This window comes from Sorex fumeus, unplaced genomic scaffold (assembly GCF_029834395.1).
Source record: "Sorex fumeus unplaced genomic scaffold, SorFum_2.1 ptg000183l, whole genome shotgun sequence".
Classification (NCBI taxonomy): domain Eukaryota; kingdom Metazoa; phylum Chordata; class Mammalia; order Eulipotyphla; family Soricidae; genus Sorex; species Sorex fumeus.
Window position 1 is genome coordinate 4,463,435 of NW_026606240.1, and position 24,989 is coordinate 4,488,423.

The following is a 24,989-nucleotide window of genomic DNA, read 5'->3' on the forward strand; positions in this document are numbered from 1 at the left end:
GCAGAGCGGACACCTGAGCACTTTCCATGTGCTACATTAATAGTTGGGAACACATTTAAACCTCAGAACTTCTGTGTTTCTTTCACCCTGGTTGTAGGGAAACTGACGACAAAACACTGAAGAAATCTTTAATAGAATCTGGTCAAAATAATCGTATGACCAAAACTGTTCAAATTCATATTCAAATATTCCAACTCAGAATCCACACAAACCTTGCTCTTGAAACCACTACTCACATTCAACAAAAGTATAAAACACAATTATTTTATTGATTTCTTACAATCAAATACTGCCAACTAGCATTACTTCCACTCATGCATCATTAAAAACAAAAGGATTCTTTCCTTGGTATTTTCAAATGATGCGGTATACAATAAACAAGAAAGTTAGAACTTAAAATGCACCCTGATTAATTATGTAAACTGGTAATTTTTTAAAAGCATAACTAATAATTTGGTTCCTTTCTTCATAAAATGGAAATTTAAATATTTCTCCTGATAGTCTTGAGGTTATCATTATGTTATGAGTAGTGCAAAGTGTGGCACACAGTTTCATCTAGAAAGGCATCTTACACACCTCATTAAACAAACAAAATGTGCATAACAAAATGCTTACAGTCAACGATGCATGATAGAAAGCATGTTTCGAATACAAGGCAGTTGCAAGAGCCACCATGCTTTTTTTTAGGTTTTGCATTATCATTTATGGCATTACAGATTAATTACACATAACATACTTTTATACATTTTAACCCTGAATATAAGAAAAAATCATTGTTGCTTGAAAAATTATTTCAGGCAGCCACTGGTTCGTATCAGGAGAAAGTGAACCTCCAAGAGTTTAGTGTCTGCCAAGTCTGGAATCATTAGCTCTAGTCAGTAAATCAGATATGCAACGTATTTCACAGTGACTGTTTTCCAAGTCCTGGCAAAGCCTTTTCCACGCACTCCAGGTGATGAAGCATCTCTGGGATTCCTCCTGCCCGTGGTTTTCCTGTCCCCCTCCTCTGGAGAACCTGTGCTTCCGTGTTTCCATCTTCTCACATCTCCTATGGCCTTTCGTCGTAATTATTCATGAATCCCTTAAGAATATCCTCAGATAGCTCCATGATGGGAAGTTCTGGAGATGGAAAATCCAAGGGAGGAAGATTGGGTATTGGAATGTCCTTGGCTTTCCCCGTGTTTGCTGCGAACTTCTGCCAGGTTGAGGAGGCTGCAGCAGCTTCTGAATGTGGTGGCAAGCTCCAGAGCTCTGACTTTTCTACAAAATCAGCATCGACCTCTAATTCCTTTTCCAGAGGACTTTTTAGAAGTCTGGCCTTTTCAGCCCTTAGCTGTTTGTTTTCTTTCTTTAACCTTTCATTCTCGGCCACAAGGAATTCCACGTGCCTCTTCAAATCTGCAATTTTGGTTGCCTGCTCTTCTATTATCGTTTTATCATCTTTCGGGGCTTTGCTCCCGATGCAGGGCTCCTTCGGCTCATTCTTCTGCTGCAGTAAGAACAGCAGAGTGTCTGGATCCCTGTCAAAGACCCCCTGGATTTCGGGAGGGCGTTTCTCAGCAGAAGGGCTGTTCTGGAACAGAAGGGAACTCCGGCCATCCGCATCCTCCGCGGCAGGCTTGGGAGCTACCTGAAGGTGGGCACCTGCTTCCTTGTCTGTGCTCTGCTGAGCTTTCAACCTCTCCTCCCGCTTTGCCCTCTTCCACCGCTCCTGGATGAGGAGCAGCTGCTTCATGTGACTGTCTCTTTGCAGTTCCAGTGACAAATGAGCCTGTGACGGAGAAGGAAAGGTCCATTTAGCACTTGAAATCTCTTCCTAGGCAACCCAAGAACTTAAACTTGACATACTCTGTTTCGAACTCAAGAAACCTTCCAAAATTATCCAAAACAACTAGGCTTCTCTTGAAAAACTTTAAAAAGATTTTCCTTTCACTGAATCACCGTAAGGTCGTTACAAAGTTGTTCACGACTGGGTCTCGGTCATACAATGTTCCATCACCTCCCCTCCCCACCACAAAGCCCCCAGTTTCCTTCCTGCCCTCCTCCCCCACAGCCTGCCTCTCCGTAGGCACTTACAAACTTGTTTGTTTCTTAGATAGTATTGTTATTTATTTTTATTTTATTCCTAAACAAAACACCAATCAGAAAATCGGGAGTCCTATTCCCCTAATCAGGCTTTTTTTGAACGTGTCTGATCCTTCTGCATTGCCATCTGCACTCAGCTTAAAGATCACAAAACCTGAGGCTGGAGCGATAGCACAGTGCGGAGGGCATCTGCCTTGCTTGGGGCCGGGCCGGGTTCGATTCCCAGCATCCCATATGGTCGCCCAAAGCACCGCCAGGAGTAAGTCCTGAGCACAGAACCAGGAGTAACCCCTGTGCACCGCCAGGTGTGACGCAAAAAGCAAAAAATCAATCAATCAATCAAATAAAGATCACAAAACCCGCCTTTGTAATTTTTCAGCTAGCTAAAAAATTTTCCTGGGCTGAAGAGATAATTCAACAGGCTGAGCAAATGCTTTAATGTGGGAGACCAAGGTTCAACCTCCAGCAACTCACGGCCCTGGGTTTTGTCCCAAAACAACAACAAAATGGTTAACAGAGTATTTAGACATACAATACACATCTGTACTAGGTGGCTAACATTAGCAACTCTCTAACCAAAGGAACATGCACTGATACCTAATCACTGCTCGCCAGGCTCAGAGGACTATATGAGGTGCCAAGGATCAAACCCAAGTTGGCTCTGCATGCATCCTAGCCACTGGATTCTCTCTCCCAGTTCCAAGAGCTTTTAAAGTCACTGGATAAAAATTAAGTTGCAGAATTTTTTAGACACTTGGGAAAATTGGGGAGCCATTCAGGTGGGAAACCATTTAGATTCAAATGGCAAGTCCAGGAAAGTACAACTAGTTTCCTCTTGACCAAGCCTGCTTACTTACAGTGAGCCAATGTGTCTAGCAAGACGCTCAGTGCAGCTTCCACAGAACACTTAGAAATCTGAGATTATAATCACGAGTAAAAGATTCTAGAGCCGGAGTGATAGTACAGTGGGCAGGGAGTTTGCCTCGTAAGCAGGCGACCCAGGTTCACTCCCTGGCATCACATATGGTCCCCCAGGCGGGGACCCCATGGAGTATAAGCCCTGAGTGCAGAGCCAGGAGTAATTCCAGAGCATCGCTGGTGTGACCCAAAAAGGGGGGGAAAAAAAGATTCTGCAAGCTATCAACAGCAGTTCTTTCTTTAAAATTAGTGACCTTCCTGAAGAACTCTACTCTCTCCCTTTTACTATTATTTACTGCGACTTTTGGGGGGGAGGGGTAATAGCCAGCAGTACTCCGGACCTACTTCTAACTGTGTTCAAGGATCACTACTGGCGGTGCTGAAAGACCACACGCAGTGCTGGGGATCAAGTGCTGGGGGGAGGGGAGGGTCAGTCATGTGCTAAGAAATACCTTAACCTCTGTACCTCTACCCCATTTTATACAGTACATCTTCACTTATCATCACAGGTTCTCGAAAACTGCAGCTTAAAACTATATATAATGAAATCTTAAAACCACAGCCCAACTGATGCAATAGTTCAAGGTTCTTGTGGCAGATTTCTTGTCACAAAAGCAGTTTTTTTTCTTTTTGGGACACACCCAGTGTTGCACAGTAATTACTCCTGGCGTTGCTCAGGGGACCATATGGGATGCTGGGAATCGAACCTGGGTCATCGCTGCACACAAGGCAACCCCGCTACCCGCTGTGCTATTTCTCCAGCCTCCCACAAAAGCGATTTTAAAAGAAAAGACCCAGGGCTGGAGAGATAGTACAGCAGATAAGGTGCTTGCCTTGCATTCAGCTGACCAGCTTCGATTTCTGGCATCCTATACACTCCTTTAAGCACCTCCAGGAGTAATTCCTGAGTGCAGAGCCAGGAGCAAACCCTGCATCACCAAACAGAACCCAAAAACTCTAAGAAACTGAATAAACAAAAGACCCCAAATACTTCTGATATTAAACAATAATTTGTGGGGTTGGGGAGAGAGCACAAACGGCTGGCATGCTAATACCTGCGGATCAATTCCTGCTACTGCATGGTCCTGCACTCTAGCACTACTTGAACCCAAAAATTAATCCGGTATTTAGTATTCCAATGCGCTATCCATTGCACAACAGAGCCAATGGATTCGCCCCTCTCGGAGAGCCCGGCAGGCTACCACACGGCAAAGCCTGGCAAGCTCCCCGTGACGTACTCGATATGCCAGACACAGTAACAACAAGTCTCACAATGGAGACGTTACTGGACCCGCTCGAGCAAATCGACGATCAACGGGAGGACAGGGCTACCGTGCATTTGGTACTCATTCATTCATTTTCCTACCCACTTACTCCAGCAACCAGGATAGAGGCTATCTTGGCATACAAGGTTTCACAGCAAGAAGAGTCTGATCAAAGGACACATAAACACCACACTCACCTTAACTTGGGACAGCTTAGACACAACAGTAAGTCTAATGTGTAAATTTTCTCCTGCCAAGAAAATTTCTGCCTCATTAACGTTGTTATAACAAACGACAAATTGGTGGCTGCTGTATTTTTTTACTAGCGTTGAGAAGGACATGGCTCTTTATTTTATAAGGTAAAGGTAAAGGCCCTCCCGTTGTTCGTCGATTTGCTCGAGCGGGCCCAGTAACGTCTCCATTGGAGACTTTGTTGTTACTGTGTCTGGCATATCGAATACTCTTGGTAGCTTGCCGGGCTCTCCGAGAGGGGCGGAGGAATCGAACTCGGGTCGGCCATGTTGGCCGCTTGTAAGGCGAACGCCCTACCCGCTGTGCTATCGCTCCAGCCCTTTATTTTATATACAATTTAATTCTCCACAGACATTAAGAAAGTGTCTCACCTGTTCAGACTGTGTCAGCTTCATGGCTTCAGAAAGATATGCTGGTTTTTTGGGGGGAAAAAAAAGCAGGTACATAAATGAGTAACATAATTGATGTAACTAACAGGGCAAAGGAAGAGTTTTAATACTCCTATGACAAAGAGAACTCATCTTGTAAGCAATTCTACTACAGTTATCCTGTTCCTGAAAAGAAACTGAACATTTCTACAGAGGATTCTGAACTTTCCCAAAACTGATGCTAAAGGCAATCAAATTAAGTTATTTCCTATTCCTTCTCGGAAGGATTCATTCCTCAAAACTTCTACATATTGTGGTCGGGATATATTGCAATATATCCCAGTGTGGATGTTTCCATCAAGTCTCTATATTTGATCCCAGAATCACAAACAAAAGATTTTATAATTAATGAATAATAGCCTACTTAGAAAAAAAATGAATAGAAATAAAACCCTATTACTCATTGGGGCGGAGCAACAGTACAGTCGGCATGGAACATGCCTTGCTCACTGCCGACCCAGGTTCAGTTCCCAGCATCCCATATGGTCCCCTGAGCAGCGCCAGTAATTTCTGAGTGCAGAGTCAGGTATAACCCCTAAGCACTTCTGGGTGTGGCCCAAAAACCAAAAGCGAACAAAACACCTTATTACTATGTTGGCAAAAACACCAAGGGATTTATTATTTCCATGTGACTTTACATACATGACCACCTGGACTATTTTTTGTTTTACGGCCACATCTCCCTGTGCTCAGGGCTTACTCATGGCTCTGCACTCAGGGATCACTCCTGGCAGGCTCAAAGGACCATCTGGGGGCTGGGGATCAAAACTGGGTTAGCTATGTGCAAGGCAAATGCCCTCGCCTCTATATTATCACTCAAGCCCTAGTAGAGAACTAATTTCATTGAACTGTTTCTTAGCTACGATATACTACTGACATATTTTAAGCTGGATAGAGCAATATGGCACTTATGAAGAGCATAAGTGACTGATAATAACTTCTTTCTAATACCAGGATTATTTTCTGAGTAATCAAATTAATTACTCTGATCTTAAATAGTCCCTGGAAAAAATCCATAGTTATCAAACTCAGCTATTGGAAAGCTTAAAGTTAAGAGTTCTATGACATCTGTAAGAACTCTTGGTACTTTTATCAACTTTAATTCCTGTTCATCCCCATTTTTTCTATATATTTCCTTATTTAAATTACATTTTATGTACCCCTATAGGTCATTTTATAGTAAGATTGGTATTATTATTATCTATTAAATCCTTTTCTTTTTTGTTTTCTTTCGGGGCCATATCTGGTGATGCTCAGCGATTACTTCTGGTTCTGCACTCAGAAGTTACTCCTAGAAATGCTCAGAGGACCATATGGGATCCCTGGGATTGAACCTGGGTCAGTCACATGCAAAGCAAATACCCTTTCCTACTATACTATGAATCTGACCTCAAATGGCTCATTTCTTTAGTACGTGCCAGGAACTGAACCAAGAGCCACTCCAGTCCTTTGAACTCTGTCTGGCCCATAATTCCCATGGTCACTTTGTTTCCTTGCTTTGTTGTTTTGGTACCTCCCAAGCAGTACTAAGGTGTCCCGGGAACAACTCAGCAATATTCGGACAGCTGGCCATCCAGGTCAATGTGGACCGAGGACATGAGGAGGCAATGCCGCTCAGGCCCTGAAGAGTCCGAACCACCGGCATGTCCCTTGCACTGTGTTTGCCTAGCTGACTACTCTTTACATTGTATCCACTTTCTTAGGAAACCCAACGGTTTTTTAAAAATGGACACCTCCCTTCAGAGAACTTAGAACTGCAACATACAGTGGAGGGCAGTGAGTTCCCAAAGGACAAAGAACTCAGAGACACTGCAATTTGTATTTACAAAGTCTAACTTTAAAACCAGTACCTTGGGCTGGAGAGTCAGTACAGTGGAGGCGCTTGCCCTGCATGCAGCTCAGCCGGGTTCAGCGCAACGTCCCTTATTCTGCGTCTCCCCAACCCCCACAAAGCACTACCAGGAATGAGCCCCTCGTGCAGAGCCAAGAGTAACCCCGAAGCACCAAGGGACGTGTCCCCAAAACAAACAATAACGAAACAAAAATATTTAAAGTTGGTACTGACCGCAAATGAAAATAAACAAAATCTGAACTACTTAGATTCAAAGTGCAAAGTGTTCACGCAAATGCAGCAAGACACTAGATCTTCACAACAGAGATCGACTCTTAACCATTTTCATGTCCACTTCATGAGACAATCCAAGTCGTTCTCAACCAAATACAAACACTGTCGAGGTCTGCTCAGTTCTAAGTTCTCTGGAGGGAGGTGTCCATTTTGAGTTCTGAGCAGTCAGTGGCTAGAATGTTCTTCCCCAATTAAACTTCTGCTGCTTTCGGGTTCTGGGTCATGCCTGGCACACCAGCGCTTACTGTTGGCTCTGCTCTGAGAAATCTCCTAGAGGGGATTGCGGAACTAGACCGGGCGGGAATCAAATAAGGGCTGGCCATGTGCAAGCCACTGTACTATCCCTGTAGCCCCAAGCCAAGAGACTTTCTCTCACAATGCTGAATCGTCGGGAGTGTGTGGCTTCTTGAACTTTTCCTGCTGAACACAGTGTGGAAAAACAGATCCCTCCTTTTCTGTATCTCCTGCCAAATTTAGGCAGCTCTTTCCTTAGTAACTTCCTATCTCAACTGATCCAGAAAACAGATGCTGGGGCCAGAGCAATAGGACAGAGGTCAAAGGCTTATCTTGCACACAGGTGGCCTGGGTTGGATCCCCACGATTTGGTCCCCCAAGCCCCACTGAGTGGCCCCCGAGTGCAGAGCCAGGAGAAAAGTCCCGAGTATTGACCAGCGTGAACCAAAAACTGAAGGAGAAAGATCTCTAGAGTCCCTCCCCTGTGTTCAGCCCTAACTAGGAAAAGCTCTACTTCAATGAAAAATATTTGAAAACAACGACTAGAATTTTTCCTGGCATAAAAGGCCAGTAATCCTGCATCTGCATTCTTCAAAGAAAACTATTACCTGGGAGGAGGACGGAACCTGGGAATACTGGTGCAAGGAAGCTGACGATGATGATGGTTCGGAACAATGAAACTATCGTGAACAATTTTGTAAGTCGCAGTGCCTTAACAGTGAACGTAAAAAGAAAACTACGAGCAACGTGATACAACAGAATCTATGTGTTCAGTTTACAGATGAAATACTTAGACGATAAGCTAAAGTAAGACCACAGAAACAGTTTAAACCAACCTGGCAGTTTAGCATTTTAGAAAGCAAACTCAATAAAAATGAAGTGGCTAGAACTATTTCCAATAAACCTAAAATGGCTAAGCACTTTAAAATTCACACACCATTCTGACCATTAAGGGATCCTCGGACTCAGAAAGCTATACCCCAAAATCAATGATCAACGTAGCAATATAATCTTCTTGGTTAAAAAGATAAGGATGGGCAAAACTGGGAAATGCAAACTCACTTGAAAAATGAATTCAAGTAGATTTTTTCCAGTAGATTAACAGTGTCATCCTTATGAACATGGGTAACAACTTATCAGCATTAGTGTGACCCTAATCATTATTAGTGTGTTGAGAAACACTGGGCGAAAGAAATGCTTTCCAGTTAGACTTGGAATTTCTTTAAAAGAATACTCACCAGCAGCCTTTTTATGACAAGAAATAGCCTCTTCGTATTTCCCTGCAGCTAATAAACGATCTGCTTGTCTGCTCTGCTGATGAGCCTAGGAAACAAGCATTCCATAGTTCTTCTAAATCACGGATAGTAAACAAACATGATCATAAAAACAAACCCAAATATCTATTTTGGGGGCCAGAGAGATAGTACAGCAAGTAAGCCTTACACATGTCCAACTCGGGTTTGGTCCCCTGCCCCACATGGTCCCAAGTCCAGCCAGGAGTGATCCTTGAGCAAAGCCAGAAGCCCTGAACACCACTGGGTGTGGCCCTCAAAATAATAAATTTCATTTTAGTGCTGGGAACTGAATCCAGGTCTTCATACTCCCCCAAATATATGTTTTACCACTACGTTACATCCTTGGCTCTGAAAAAGTTTCAAGACAAAGCTGTTTTGTTGTGTATGTGGGTGGGTGGTAAGGTGTAAATGCCCTACCTTGCTGTTCTGGGGGTTTTTTGGGTGTGTGTGTGTGTGTGTGTGTGTGTGTGTGTGTGTAAGAGAGAGAGAGAGAGAGACAAATGCCCTACCCTGCTGTTCAGGTTTTTTTTCTGGCTTCTGTGTGTGTGTGTGTGTGTGTGTGTGTGTGTGTGTGTGTGTGTGTGTAAAGCAAATGCCCTACCCTACCACCCCCTTGCCTCAAGATAACGCTGTTTTTTGTCACAAATCAAACCAGTCAAGTTCTGGAGCACAGGGTTAATAATGTACGTCCAACCTGGATCACTGGTTCCAGAGCAATGCCAGGTGTGATTCGGGAACAATCCCCCACACCCCGTCCCACACCCCCACAGAGACACACTCCCGACACTAAATCCACAGGCACTAGTACTGAACCAAAAACCCTGGTCGGCTAAGTTTATGGCTCAGTATCACCAGGAAAGGCCCCCTAAGTACTGCGTGGCAGCGCCTCACCCCAATAACCCGAACCATTAAGACACTACAACTGGGCACACCTAATGGGTACTGAACCACAGAATCTGAAAAGACTGACAAATCATGTCTCAAAACTTTACTAATAAGCCATTCAAAGTTAACATCAAGCATTTTCGTGCCTCAATTTTCAAGTCTTCAGAGATTAACCAAGAGTTATAAAAAAAGAATGCAGTATTTTCTCAACTTTCAATAACCTTTCAACAATTATTTTGTAAACTTTCACGAGTCTGTAACTTTTCATTAAAAGTATAAGCTTTGGGGCCAGAGCACAGTACAGTGGGTAGGGCACCTGCCTTGATGAAGTGACTGGGTTCAATCCCCAGTATCTTATGTGGCCCCTAAGCATAGCCAAGTGTGACTGATTCCTGAGTGCAGAGCCAGCAGTAACCCCTGAGCATTACTAGGTGTGACCCCAAACCTGAATAAAAGAAAAAACACATAAACAGAATGCTAGGAAGATAATTCAAAAGGCTGCAGTGCACACTTCACCTGCGAAAGCCCTGGGTTGACTCCCTGGAGTCCCTTCCAGCACTGCTGGGAGCAACTCCCAAGCACATTTTGCGTCTCTTCCCTGCCCCAATACTCAGCAGGCCCTCCTCGCCACCGCCCCCCTTATCACCTAGAGCAGCGACCAGCAGAACTTTAAAAAATACAGTAAGAGAGGCTGAAGCGATAGCACAGCGCGTAGGGCGTTTGCCTTGCACACGGCCGGGTTCGATTCCCAGCATCCCTCTCCCACACAATTCGAATAACTTCACTGGTGGGTGCCCTCTTACAGTGTACCTTCAATACGAACAGACCTTAAGGGTGAACCGCTAAAGAGAGCTCTGCCTGAGGATCTGGGAGCTGGGCTGTCCCTCCCCAGGTCCCCGCCCACCCAGCAGACAGGCTGTCAGGCCCACAAGTTGCCTCTGGGCGCCATCTTAGCACCAGCAGCCCTGGCCCAGGGACTCCCAACTGAATCCCAAAATGGATCAGCGCCATACACAGATGTCTCTGGCACCCAACCATTCACAATCTAGAAACCTACATCTACAATCACGGCCACGCAAGTTCTCATGATGCTCAAAATGAGCAACGGAAAACAAACGAGCTAGTAACTGGCCCTGGCAGGGAGGCTTGAACGGTGGTGGGAAAATTCCAGCAACACATAAGCCCAAAATTAGAGCGAGAGTACTGGGGAAATTGGCTGCCGCAGAGGCAGGGTAAGGACTGGGATGGGGGGATGCTGGGGACATCGGTGGTGGAGTGTGCGCTGGCGGAGGGATGGGTGTTCCATCATTATGTGGCTGAAGCTCAACCATGAAAGCTCTGTGACTCTATCTCACGGTGACACAATAAAATAAAAAAGTCATGTGGAGTTCATGCCCAATTCCATCAGCTTAATCAATGGCGGACCAAATAGCAGCACTCCTACATAACTGAGAGAGAGAGCGCGCGCTCTGCCTGCTGCTGTGAACTAATCTTTGTAGGTAACCAAGTGACAAGCACTGCAACAAACTCATCCAAAAAATGGGAAGAGCAGATAAACAGAAACTTCCTCAAACATAATAGGCATATGAAAACACGTAATCATGAGCAAAATATAAATCAAAACAAGGAGATTATCACCTCAGAATGACCTTGAATGGTGGAACAAAAAGTAAGAAATAAAGAAATAAGGTGATAGTGCAGCAGGAAGAGCACCTAGACCTGGGCTGGCCTCAGACATCCCATAGGAGTCCCCGTGGCCGTCCATCCTATGGACCAACCCCAACACGGGCTCAACCCCCTGCACTCCATGATGTCTGTCCATCCATCCGTCCATCCCTCTGCACACGTCCCTTCCCCCACAACGCACCCCTGTCCTTGGCCAGGAATGAACCCAAGTGCAGAGGCAGAAGTGTGGCCCCAAAACAAAAAAAGCAGGATAGAAATAAGTGCTGGCAGGGCAGTGATGGAAAAGAATTCTTCCTCATTGCTGGTTGGACTCTAGATTGTTGCCTGGTCCAGCCTCTTCGGAAAACAGTCTGGAGACTCCCCACAGGAGCTCATCTATCACCCCACAATTCCACTCCTGGGCATCTACCCCAAGAATACAAAAAACAGGGGCCAGAGACAGCACAGTGGGCAGCGTGAAAGGCACATGCTATGCACGCAGCCAACCTGAGTTTAATTCCCAGGATCCCATATGGTCCAAGCACCACTAGAAGTGACCCAGTGCAGAGTAACCCAAGCCAGGTGTGGCTCCGACACAATAAGGAATACAAAAACATTCATGTGAAAGAACAGATACACACTGCATTTGCTGCTTTATTCACAACCGTCAAGACCTGCAAACCCCCATGTCCAACAGCACACGAATGGTCTAATATGCACAAAGGAAAACCCCTCAGCTACGAGGACAGATCAGGAAAGACAGCACAGAGGCTAAGGTCTTGCACTTGCATGCGGCTTACTCAGATTCAATCCCCGCCACCTCATACGGTTCCCTGAAGCACAGAGCTCCCAAAGACAGCCCTCCAGTCCGGCCCACACCCCCCCAAAAACAAGACTTGTTTCAATGTGGATAGAATTGAGGTTGTTATACTAAGTGAAGTGAGTCAAAAAAAAAAAAAAAAAAACAGATGGGCCTGCTCACGTGTATAAAGAAATGAAGTATGAGATGAGACCCTCTGTAAAAGGAACAACCCTGAGATAGGTCAACAGAGCTGTAAGGATTTTTTTAGGGAGAAAGAAGGGTCCTTGGGTCAGTGGCAGACGAATATGCACACATTGTTATTATTCACTATCATCAGTGATTTCTCTTCAATGTTATAGAAAATGCACTGGTATCTCCCTTTCACAATCAAAATTAGAAATAATCTTGACAGGTCCTGTTTGCAAATCATACTCAGTATAAAATGTCAGAGACAAAAGCAGAAAGTGGTTCTCTCACAAATGTGGGATACTCATGTTTTCCTTCTATTCCTATAGCACTGTAGCACTATCCTCCCGTTGTTCACTGATTTGCTCGAGCAGGCAGTAACGTCTCCATTGTGAGACTTTGTTGTCACTGTGTTTGGCATATGGAATACATCACGGGGAGCTCGCCAGGCTCCACCATGTGGGCAAGATACTCTCAGTAGCTTGCCGGGCTCTCTGAGAGGGGCAAAGCAAGACATCCTTTTCAGTTGTTTCTTCTTACTGTTCAAACAGTCATTAAACACATCTTCTCTAAGTCTCCATTCATTCCTGAAAATAATATTGAGTAACAACAAAAGGGGGAAGAGGGGTGCACTTAAAATTAATTTAATCACAGAATCCTGGATAAATCAAAGCATATGTTCTGAACACAAGAAAATCATCTAGTGCACAAAAATGGTAAGTCTCTTAAGAAAAGAATTCACATAAAATTCATACACAAGCAGTTATGATCAACATTTATCTAAGGATTGTGTTCTGATAGTATATGAACCTCTGATAGTGTAAACAGCGCACAATCAAAGATTTGAAGGAGAGGGGATGAATGACAAGAATACATCTACACGTGCCTTTACGTTCTAAACTTGAAAGAAGTCCCACATAAGAGACAAGTCTAGAGATGCAAAGCACCTCACCACTGTGGGTGGCACAAGGCCAAAGATAGGCAAGTAGTTATGGCACATGCCTTGCAGGTGAGAGAAAAATGATTAAGGTGTACGCTTTGCAGGTGGCTGACTCTGCTTCCATCCCTGGCAATGATGCCTAACGCATCACCAGATGCACCCCTGGAGGACCCTGAGCACCTCTAGGATAGTCGAGGTAATTTCCAGTGGCAAGCCCCAAGCAGCACCACATCCTCGGGCCCTCACCCGGAACCACCAGCCACCTGGAGAATCTCAGTTCTTCAGACAAACATTTGGGAAACCCTGGCACAAAAAATACTAGGCTACTGCACAGTGCACACCCAAGCTCTCGTCAAATGGGGGTCTAGGGGTGGAAGATAGTACAGCAGTTGGAGCACTAGCTTTGCATGTGTCCAGCACGGGTTCAACCCCCTGCACTCCATGCTCATGGATCCCTCAGCCTGAGCCCTCCACTAACAAATGTGCAACATCCACCTCCCAAAAAGAGAAACTGTGTCTCTAGTCTCTAATCCTGTTGTCCCACTAAACCAAATTACTTATCCTTGCAGAGTTATTTTCCTCACTGGTAAAATGAGTGCAATGGATCAAATCCGTTCTTATCAAGAGCTTTAAACAGGGATATAAATCACCTGGAGCTCTGCTTAAACACTGCAGGCTCAACCAGTATTCTGTCTGAACAGAATCAAATTCTCTTCAATTTGATCTTCAAACTGGAAAGAAGCTGAAACTGCTGCTTCACGGACACACCTTAAGAAACAGAAATGAAATGCTCTCTGGGTTTGCTTTTTTCAAAGCACTGTCCTCATGATCTGTTTCCCTGCTATAATCACTTGCTTCTTTGAATTACATGTATAAAGTCTCCTATTTACACTCCATGCTCCACAATAAGAGATTAAATTGTTTTTGGAATACCTAAGAACAAAACTATTCCCAAATGGGAGAACAGGACCTCAAGGCTTTCCTGGCTCCTCTAAAACCTCCCCACAGTAAGTCCAATCTCCAATCATACTGTCGATACAGGAGTTACAGTTCACTTAAAAACACGGGCCTGGGAGCTGGAGAGATAGCACAAATGGTAGGGCATTTGCCTTGCATGCGGCCAACCCAGGTTCAATTCCCAGCATCCCATATGGTCCCCCAAGCACCGCCAAGGGTGATTCTGGAGTGCAGAGCCAGGAGTAACACCTGAGAATAGCCGGGTGTCACCCAAAAAGAAGAAAAAAAAAAGGCCTACTTTAGGTTTTATGGTACCAGTGATCAGACACCCTACTTCAAAAATACACAAGTGGTGGTGAGAAATGGGCACTGGTGGAGGAATGGGTATTTGATCATTGTATAAATGAAACCCAAGCACAAAAATCTGTAAGTCTACAACTGTACGTCAAGATGTCTCACTAATAATAAAAAGTTTAAAAAAAATACACAAGTTGTGGAGGAGGCCCCCCACACTGCAGGGAATACACACACATATGTACCAGTTCCAGGGAGGGAGGTGGGTACAAACATGGTTGTGCGGTGTTAGATTTGTAAAGATTAAGATTAGGTACATGAACCACCTGACTCCCAGTTGTGTTGGAGCATAGAATTTAAATAGGAGGCTTAATAAATGGAATTCAAAAAAGCAAGTGATTACAGCAAGGAAACATTATGGAGCTGCTGCTTCACGGACACACTTCAGAAAAAGAAACTAGAACCCAGCACCTCCCATAGTCCCCAAGCCTACAAGTAGTGATCCCTGAGTACAAAGTCAAGAATAAGCCCTGAATACTGCCAGGTGTTACCCCAAAACTACACACACACACACACACACACACACACGTACATGTATACGTATACATATATAAATGTATACATGTGTGTATGTGGGTATGTAGGTATGTATGCATATGCACAGTTCGTACGTTTTTCAACACTCAGCAAGGGCAAAATCTGTTAGAGCTTGCCTGCCTAAATTCAAATCGTACCTTAAGGGGTACTGCAGTGCTGACCTGGGTTCACTCTCTGACAACCCATATGATTTCCTGAGTCAACCAGGAGTGATCCCTAAGTGCAGAGTCTGGAAAAATCCTGAGCACCACTGGGTATGGTCCAAAAAAAACAAAAAATGAAATTAGTATGCTGTGAAATTAAATCAGCAAAAAGACAACAAATAAAAATAAGCAACATGTCAGGAATGAACACCACCACCCCCCCCCAATCAGTAAGACAATGAAAGAACTGGAGGTCACATCAAAATATTTCAAGGTAGGTGGGGACAGTAAGGGCTATGCTATAGGCTGTGCTCCGGAAGGGCTCAGAGGACCATATGATGTGGGAGATCTAACAGGGGTCCGCCATGTGCAAAGCAATCACCTTAAACACTGTACTCTCTCTCAGGCCCTAAATTGCATTTTTTTAACTAAATATATAGGCAGACTGGGGCGGGAAGGAGTAGGTGGGTGGCTGGGAACATTTGGAAATATATACTGATGAAGGGATAGGTGTGGAACATTGTATGACTGAACTCCAATCATGAACAACTTTGTAACTGTATTTCTCAAGGTGATTCAATAAAATAAAAAAAAGATATTTAGCGAGAGCAGCAAGCTACCAAGAGTATCTCGCCCACACGGCAAAGCCTGGAAAGCTCCCCATGACGTATTCGATATGCCAAGCACAGTAACAAGTCTCACAATGGAGAAGTTACTGGGCCCGGTCGAGCAACTCGATGAACAATGGGAGGACAGTGCTACAATTTAAAAAAAAAATTTTAAATCACACAGTAGGAGCCTGGCAATGGATTCACTGCTACAGTCTGTTGCTAATAAGGGTCCATGAGTTCAATATTTGAAATCTTGCTTTCAGATCCCACTATCACCACTTAATCTATACCCCTATCTTCACCTACACCACAATCTTCACCCCTAAAATGGGAGAGTTCTTACAGCTAACAGAACAAAATAAATAATACACGTAAAGTGCCTGATGCCAAGTTCAGCACTAGCAATTATTGGATACTGCTAACCTTATTGTTCTACCATCTTTCTCTAAAGTGTTTTCAATAAGCTCAGCCTAGTTTGAAAACAGATTTACCTTAAAAAATGTCAGGCTGATTTACCAGCACAGCCTGGTCTCACTCTGGCACTGCCAAGAACAGTCCTGTTGGATCCCAGCAAATCTCTATTAGACTCCCTTGCAAAATGATTTTTGTTTGTTTCTGAGCCACATCTGGCAGTGCTCAGGGCTTACTCCTAGTTCTGTGCTTAGGGATCATCCTTGGAGAGAAGGAAGACCACACATGGTGCTGGGAACTGAACCCAGATTGGCCGCATGCAAGGCAAGCACACAAGGCAAGCACCCTACCCACTGTACTATCTCTCTGGCCCCAAAAGCCACATTTTTAAAAATGTGAAATAGAGCAAAAGCACAAAATGCTGACACAAAGCCTAGAGTTCTATACAGGTAACAAACAGATCCTTGAACATTACTAAGAAATATTTCATTGCATATTTTGTTTCATTGAAATAAAAATGAATTTATTTCATTGAATATTTTATTTCATTGAAATGAATTTATTTCAATGAGTATTTTATTTCATTGAAATAAAAATGAGTATACTGAAGTAGAAACATCGCTAGAAAATGGTATCAAAATGGGAATGGCAAGGCAGTGCAATGAGTAAGGCCTTGCACAAGGCCAACCCAGGGTTTGATCCCCAGCACCACCTGACACGATCCATGAGCAGAGCCCCGGAGAAAGCTCAGAGCAGCTGGGTATGGCCCATAAAACAAAAAACTCTAGGGCTGGAGGGACAGAACAGTGGAGAAGGTTCTAGTCCTACTCACAGCCAACCCGGGTTTCACTCTCTGACACCCATATGGTTCTCGAGCCCACCATAAGGAAGCCCTGAAAAATGCTGGGTGTGGCCCCAAGCCTCTTCACTCCATCTAAATTAAGATATAATCCATTAACGGTGGTGATCCGAGTCACTGATCTAAGTAATTTCTCTAGCTTATTTATCTGTAAAACTGGCATGCCTTTTTTTTTGGGGGGGGGGATCTTTTTTTTTTTTTGGTTTCTTGGGTCACACGCGGTGATGCATGGGGGTTACTCCTTCCTGGCTTTGCACTCAGGAATCACTCCTGGCAGTGCTGGGGGACCATATGGGATGCTGGGAATGGAACGCGCCTCGGCCGTGTACAAGGCAAACACCCCACCCGTTGTGCTACCCTCCAGCCCCGGCTTGCAGTTCTTAACAAACTCCAAAGATATTCTGAAGGTATGATTTAAGTCTAGAAACGAATCAAAGTACAATGATCTTGTACTAAACCATACATGTCACTAGGAAATGCTTGTGAGAGATGTGGGTCAACGGTAAAGCTGGAGACGCCATAGAAGACACAGTCTTTCACTAAAAATCCCACCCTTCCTAAACTGGTAAAGGTAAAGGTAAAGGCCCTCCCGTTGATCGTCGATTTGCTCGAGCGGGCCCAGTAACGTCTCCATTGGAGACTTTGTTGTTACTGTGTCTGGCATATCGAATACTCTCGGTAGCTTGCCAGGTTCCTAAACTGAGTGGAAACAAATTAGAACTGTTCGAGTAAATGCTAATATCTGGTCCGTAGTTACATTCTGGCCAGAAGACAAATCTTCCCGTTTAAAATGATTTAAAGAACTCAAGATGCCAAATTTCTGATACTTGGCCGCCTAAACTTCATGACAAGATCACGGATTCACGCTTCGCAAGACTTCGAAATCCTCTCAGCTGGTGTTACACTTTTTAACCGGTTTCTTCCTAAACTAGCGTTTCTGCTGTAACGCTGAACTTTCCTCCCGAGTCACTCAGCGTAGTGGGGTACTTGGCAGGGTCACGCTGATCGTCAAAGTGAAGCGAACCGCAATCGATTCCACGGTCCTTTTGCACGAACGCTCGAACCTTGAAGCCCGGTGGCTTCTGACTGTTCTCCAAACAGCCCTGAGAAGTGTCGGTATCAAGTCGAGGTCTTTGCAAGCTCTCTCTTAAAAACAAGGAAATCCCGGTTTCCCTCAGTTTCCTAAAACGCGCAACTCCGTTTAGTTCTTCCGTGTGAACAGCCCTCTCCACCGAGGCAGGGCTGACTCCACCAACTGGGCAAGGGGGGCGTCCGAGGGCGTCCGAGGGCCGGAGGCCGGGAGAAGGGCCCCGTCCCAGGGCAACTGACCTCTCGGCCACCACTCAGGAGCCACAGTTCTGGGTCTCCGGAACCCTTTCGGGCTCAAGCCGGCCTGTATTCCACAAGTGAGACTCGAAACTGACGCGGGGGCCGGAGGAGAGCCCCGAAGCGCGAGCGTGCAGGCCCCAGACGCCAGCGGGACGCGGTCTCCCCCGCGGCTCGGGCTCCCTCGGCGCCGCCGAAGCTCGGCCCCTCGCGGGAAGCAGCCGCCCCACCCCGAGCCCAAGCCCAGCGCGGCTGCCCCGAATCGGCCCGCGCTCCGCTCCGGGGAGCAGACGCCGCCAACGGCGCTTGGACACCGACCGCGCCTCGACGCCCGGCGACTCTCCTCCGCCGCACCTGGGGGACTCGGGCGCCCGTTCGGCCGCGGCCCGGCCCACCCCTGGAACGCGCCGCTGCCTCCCCCGACCCCCGCGCGCCCGCCCGCCCGCAGCCGCGCGGCCGGGCCCTCGCGAGCGGCCAAGGTCACGCAGCGACTCGGCGGCCGACGCAGAGTCCGAGGCGAGGGGCCCGGCCGCCGAGCAGCCGCGTCGGGCTCGGGCGCTCCCGCTCCCGCTCCCGCGCGCGCCCGACGGCTTCCTGCCCGGCCCGGCTCCCGAGCGGCGGCGGCGGCGGCGGCGGCCCGGACTCCCCGCCGAGGGCCGGCCCGCGGACCCCCTCGGCCCCCGAGTCCCCGCCCGGGGGCGCGGCTGGCGAGCGCCCGAGGAACGTCGGCGGCCCGTCGGGCGCGTCTCGGACCCGCGCGGACCCGAGGGCGCCGGCCCCGACGGGCCGCGAAGCCGCGAAGCCCCGGGCCCGAGTCGCTCGTCCTCCCGGGCGCCCGGACCTCGACGGCGCGGCGCGGCGCCGAGGGGGACGCGGCGCGGGGGGCGTTTCCCCGGCCCGGCCGGGGGGCGCGCGAGCAGCCCCGAGCCCCGACGGGGGCCCGCGCGCCCGGGCACCCCCGGCCCCGCGTCTCGGCCCCTTCCCCCCTCCCCCGCCCAGCTCGCCGCGGGCCCGGACGGGGCGAGCAGCGCGCGGGAGACGCGCGGCGACTCCGAGGCGCGGGCGCTCGGCGCGGGCGCTCACCAGGTTGAGGGGTCCGTCCATCACCTCCATAGGCCCCGGGGCCCGCGGAGGCCTGCGGACGGCGAGCGGCGGCGGCGGCGGCGGCGGCGCCGGGGCACATGGAGGTGGCGGCGGGGAGGCGCGGCGCGGGGCTCGCGGCGGCCCCTCTCGGCGCCGGGAGCAGCGGCCGCGCCACTTCCGCCTCGCGCCGCGCACGCGTCGTGACGTCACGCGGCCGCCCAGGTGGGAGCGCGGGCGGGGCGGGGCGGGCGGGGCGGGCGGGGCGGGGCGCGCGTCGGGGCCGCCTCCCCGGCCCCCACTCGTCCCCTCCCGTCACTCTAGCCCCGCCCCCACTCGCCCCGCCCGTCACTCCCAGCCCCGCCCCCACTCGTCCCCGCCCGTCACTCTAGGCCCGCCCCCACTCGCCCCCGCCCGTCACCCCCAGCCCCGCCCCCACTCGTCCCCGCCCGTCACTCTAGGCCCGCCCCCACTCGCCCCCGCCCGTCACCCCCAGCCCCGCCCCCACTCGTCCCCGCCCGTCACTCTAGGCCCGCCCCCACTCGCCCCCGCCCGTCACCCCCAGCCCCGCCCCCACTCGTCCCCGCCCGTCACTCTAGGCCCGCCCCCACTCGCCCCCGCCCGTCACCCCCAGCCCCGCCCCCACTCGTCCCCGCCCGTCACTCTAGCCCCGCCCCCACTCGCCCCGCCCGTCACTCCCAGCCCCGCCTTCCTCCTCGGCCTGCCTGGAGGGTTGCAAAAGAAGAAAACCGGAGCTCCCCGCACGGGGCGCGCGACGGCGCCCTCCCCCCACCGCCCGGGAAATGGACGAGGCGGATTAAATGCGCTCTCCCCTTCGGTGGGCTTTCTAAAAGAAGTTATGTGGATGGTCCCGCCCCCCGCAGTCGCCGAGTCTGACTGCGGTCCGGTTCTCGAGGATGCGCCAGATCTCTGTGCTAGACTGTTCCTGTTCCCGTCCTCACCCCCACCCCCAAATATTCATTGGAACGATTGTACAGTGAGCAGTGAGCTGGCCTTGCACTTGGCTGACCCGGGTTTGATCCTCGGCATCCCATTTGCTCCCAGGAGCCCGCCACCAGTGACACCTGAGTGCAAAGTCAGGACTCAGGCCTGAGCACGGCCAAAAACAGACAAGACAATTTGCCACAAAGAACAATAGTGATTTATGCCGCGAAGGGAAAAAATAGGCACCTCCCGCAGATAGAATTCCATGAATTCTACAGCTCCGAGGGCGGGAGTTCCTTTTTGTTTTGGTTTGGGGACACACCCTGCGCCCTTTGAGCTACCGCTGCGACCCAACAGGAGGCTTAGTTTTGCATAGTTTAGCTGATCTAATCACACGTTTTCTGTAGCATCATGATAATACAATTTCTTCTGAAAAGCTTATTTCAATTGTGATTTTGGTTTAATTTCGGGGTTTGCTTTTAAATTTGGGTTTTGGAGCCACACCCAGCAATGCTCGGGGGTAACTTCTGGCTCTCTACTCAAGAATCACTCCTGGTGGTGACTGGGGAATCATCTGGGATGCCTGGGACCCAACCTAAATCAGCCAATGCAAGGCAAGCCCTTACCCACTGTACTACAGCTCAGCCCTTTTGCTGTGTTCTGTTCTGTTCTGTTCTGTTCTGTTTTGGGGGCCACACCCTGAGGGACTCAGGGCATACTCCTGGCTGTGCCTTCTGGAGTGACTCCTGGTGGTGCTTTCCGGACCTTAAGGGATGTAGTTTCCTGAATGAACCCCAGGTGAGTGTAAGGCAAATGCCCTACCCACTGTACTATCTCTCCAGCCCCAAAAGTGATCTTTAAAAAAAAAAAATGATTTTTTATTTAAAGAATCGTGATTTACAAAGTTATTGATAGTTTGGTTTAGATCAATACCAATCCTGCCACCAGTGTCAACTTTCCTCAACCAGTCTGCCCATATGAGTGAGTGTTCTGCATTTTTCTGTTTTTGTTTTGGAGTCATACCCAGCAGTACTCAGGACTTAACTCCTGGCTCTGCACCCCATTGATTATTCCTCATAAGGGGAGACATAGAGGATGCTGGGGATTGAACCCAGGTCAGCTGCGTGCAAGGCAAGTATCCTACTTACCATATTATCTCTCCAGTCCCAAAAGTGATGTTTTTTTTTTAATCATTCTTGCCGGGGGCCTACCTGCATTCCATATGAACCCTCAGCCATTCCAGATGTGATCCCTGAGTACTGAGCCAAGAATAAGCCACGAGCATTAATGGTGTAGCTCAAAAACCAAAACTAAAAACGAGTGATCTAGTCTAGGGGCCAGAAAGATAACTCAAAGGGCTGGAGAACATACTTTGCATGTGGAAGACTCAGTTTGTTTTGCCAAGTATTGGGGGTAAGGAGGGAGTAATGAGGGGAGGGAAGTGCTTGAGTACTGCTTGAGTGGTCCAAAGTGCAGTATTTGTGTGTTTGTGGGAAGAAGAACCTGGAAGAGCTCAGTGACTGCTCCTGGACCTGTGCTCAAAGGCTACTCCTGCTGACGCTCTGGAACCATTTGCAGTTCTGGGTCGGGATGGACGAGGCAAGCTTTCTAAAACTGTACTATCTTTACAGCACAGTATAACATTTTTAACTTAAAATAAGTCCTTAATTTTTTTGGGTGATGTGCTTTCTCATTACTGCAATGCTCCCGGGCGGATACATCACATGTGCAACCTTTGTACCCTCGACTCAGCAATCCCTATCAACGTAGCACTGTAGCGCTGTAGCAAGGTCCTCCCTTTGTTCATGGATTTGCTTGAGCGGGCACCAATAACGTCTCTATTGTGAGACTTGTTGTTACTGCTTTTGGCATGTCGAATACACCACGGGGAGTTTGCCAGGCTCTGCCATGCGGGCAGGATACTCTCGGTAGCTTGCTGGGCTCTCCAAGAGGGACGGAGGAGTTGAACCTGGGTCAACTGCGTGCAAAGCAAACACCCTACCCGCTGTGCTATCACTCCAGCTCTTACCCATCGAAGTACTAGACAAAAAGCTGAGGAGATGATAACTCAAAGGGCGAGACTTACTACTTTCCGAGCAGGAGGCCGTGCTTCAATGCCCTGAGCATAGAGTCTCCCCTAGGCACCATGGGGCGGAGGCACCCACAGAGTGTTGCCCAAAAAACAAAGGGGAGAAACTGCGATGATAAAGATACAAAATAACAAAGAGATAGAACATCTCTTTAATCAGAGATATTGTAGAAGTGGTTTCCCTTGGAGCCTGAGAGGTAGTATAGTCGGCACATGACTGACCTCCGCTCCATCCCTGGCATCCTACATGAGCCCTGGAGCACCGCCAGAAGTGATTCCTGAGTCAGAGCCAAAAGTAACCCCTGAGCTTCACTGGGTGTGGTGCAAAAAACAAAAATAAATAAATAAATAAAATGAGGGAATTGATTCCCAGATCTTTTTTTTTAAAGTGGTTTCACTAGTTCTGTACTACTTCAGGTAAAACATAAAGGGATTTGAAAGAGATGCAGTAAAGAGGAAGATTAGGTTCACGACCTGAAGACCCCAGTTCAGGAAAAGAAGGGAGCCTACCCTCTAGTGTTTGGCTTTGTGTTCTCAGTCTCTGTTTTTCCTCTGCACTCAGCACAAAAGGCTCAAGAAGGAGGGAACTGAGGTTAGGTAGACATCAGGAACCTTCTAATAATCCTACGTATCAGTACAACCCACCCTCTGAAGATCCTGTGGGTGTCCTATACGACTGCTGTGCCTGCTTCGTGTAAGCACTAATACGATCTCTTAATTCACACAATCCACAGGGCCTACAAAAGGGGCAATAACAGGGGGAGCAGCAGTGACAATGGCCTTGCGAGTGCATGGCAGTAACCACTTGTTAAGACCAATTTATACAGCAATGTCAAGACTGGCGAGCAAGGACCCAGGACAGAGAACTGGCATGGTCACGCCTGAGTCACCACCAGGTTTTCAGTGGTGTTAAGACGGTTGTGGTGGGTGATTCATACATGTCCTGGGAAGGTACATACAGGCATAGCAGAGGTATACACAAAGGGTTACAACAGTAGGAAAGCCATTCACTATCTGACTAGTGCAGTAAGTGTGTGGGTGCTTACAGTTGTAATTTTTTCCATTTTATCATCTTTGAGATAAAGTGATCTCACAACTGCTGCCACCTGGATGGCTGTCATGATAAAGTTATAGTGCTCTGGTAAACCTTAGCCAATTTCTTTCACCAAATTTACATTTTTGTGTATGTACAAGGGTAATATGGGGCAAAAATTTATTGCCATTTAAAGAAACACCTCTTTCACTACACGTATTTTTTTGTTTTTTGTTTTTGCTTGTTACTTTGTTTGGCTTTTGTTTTTGTTTGGGGGGTACACCTAGTGTTTTTCAGGACTTTCTCCTGGCTCTGTGCTCAGTGATGACTCCTGATAGGGTTCAGGCACCAGTTGCACGCAAGGCTATATTATCTCTTGCTTGCCTACTGTATTATCTCTCTGACCCTTATCTATTATTTCTAGGTATATAATTTACCCATTTTAAAAAATGAAGCAAAATTCTGAAGTAGGGCCCAGCCACACAGAAAATAAAACATTAATGTTGGTCTCCTGGTCCTAGTAGAATAAAGAAGATCACACCTTCTATGTGTAAACTCACCCAAAGAGGGGGGCACGGCACACAGCAGCGGTGGCTCTATCTCTCCCGCCGCCCGCGTTCGGTAGTCTCACCCTTCTCCCACCCCAGAGAGGTCGATAGCGATGGTCAGGCAGAGGAAGGAAATGAGGGCCAGGCTGGTTGGTATTAGTAGCAGTTTATTTCATTCCTCTGTCCATCTACACCAGTCTCTCTTGTCTGTCTCTGCTCTCTCTCTCTCCTTCTGTCTCTGCTCCTGTCTCTCTCTCCCATGCTACTTCATTCTCCTTCTCCATTCCCCTTCATCCTCCTTCTCTGGAATCTGGGTTCTGATCTCTCTCCACCCCAGCCCACTCCTACAGTCTAGTTAAATCCTCTCTCCATGAGGAAGTGGGGGAATAATTACACATAGGTGTGGTCACAATCAATAGGGGTAGAAATCTTAGCCTCAGGGAAGGCCGCTCCTAGGACAGATCCTTTCTCAGCAGGAGGACCCACCCTAGAGCAGAATCCCATGGGTGTGCCTCTCCTCTCCTTGTCCAACAAGCATATAAGCATATATGATATAAATCATTGTGTATGGATACAGTAAGAAATATCTTAAACTTATAGAATTGCTCTCCTAGGACCATCTCGATCTCAGACTACAGTGCTCAGGTCAGATAGTCTTTCCCACCCCTAGCAGGATCCTAGTCTCGTCGTTACCTTTGGATCATGACAGCATTTGTTTATGATCAAACTCTTAACTTATAGTTAAGAATCGTGGCACTTTGGCCTGGCCCATTTCGCTGCCAGGGTAGCTTTTGGCTTGCCCTGGGTCCATTCAGTCCCTCGTCGGGACCCTGCTTTTGGGGTGTTAGGAACTAAGGGCAACTGAGGCTTAAGTTGAGAAAGCAGATGCCCGGGAGTGAATAATATTCAAGGCCAATCAAATCCTAAGTTACAAAGCATGATGTTAACGGTCTTCCTGTATCTATACAAAAAGGATATTACTTTAAGGTAAACTGTTCATAAGGCATAAGGAGAGG

At 47.8% G+C, this 24,989-nt stretch overlaps 1 protein-coding gene across 1 annotated transcript; it reads right to left on the reverse strand.

Annotated features, from left to right (window-relative positions):
• Positions 1-248: 248 nt before the first annotated feature.
• Positions 249-19,553, reverse strand: NRBF2 (nuclear receptor binding factor 2). Its single transcript, XM_056107938.1, has 4 exons — positions 19,362-19,553; positions 8,546-8,630; positions 4,892-4,932; positions 249-1,771 (listed from the first exon to the last, which is right to left on the reverse strand). Exons 1-4 carry the CDS (start codon positions 19,389-19,391, stop codon positions 1,049-1,051), a joined length of 879 nt encoding a protein of 292 aa, XP_055963913.1. The 5' UTR covers positions 19,392-19,553; the 3' UTR covers positions 249-1,048.
• Positions 19,554-24,989: the final 5,436 nt, after the last annotated feature.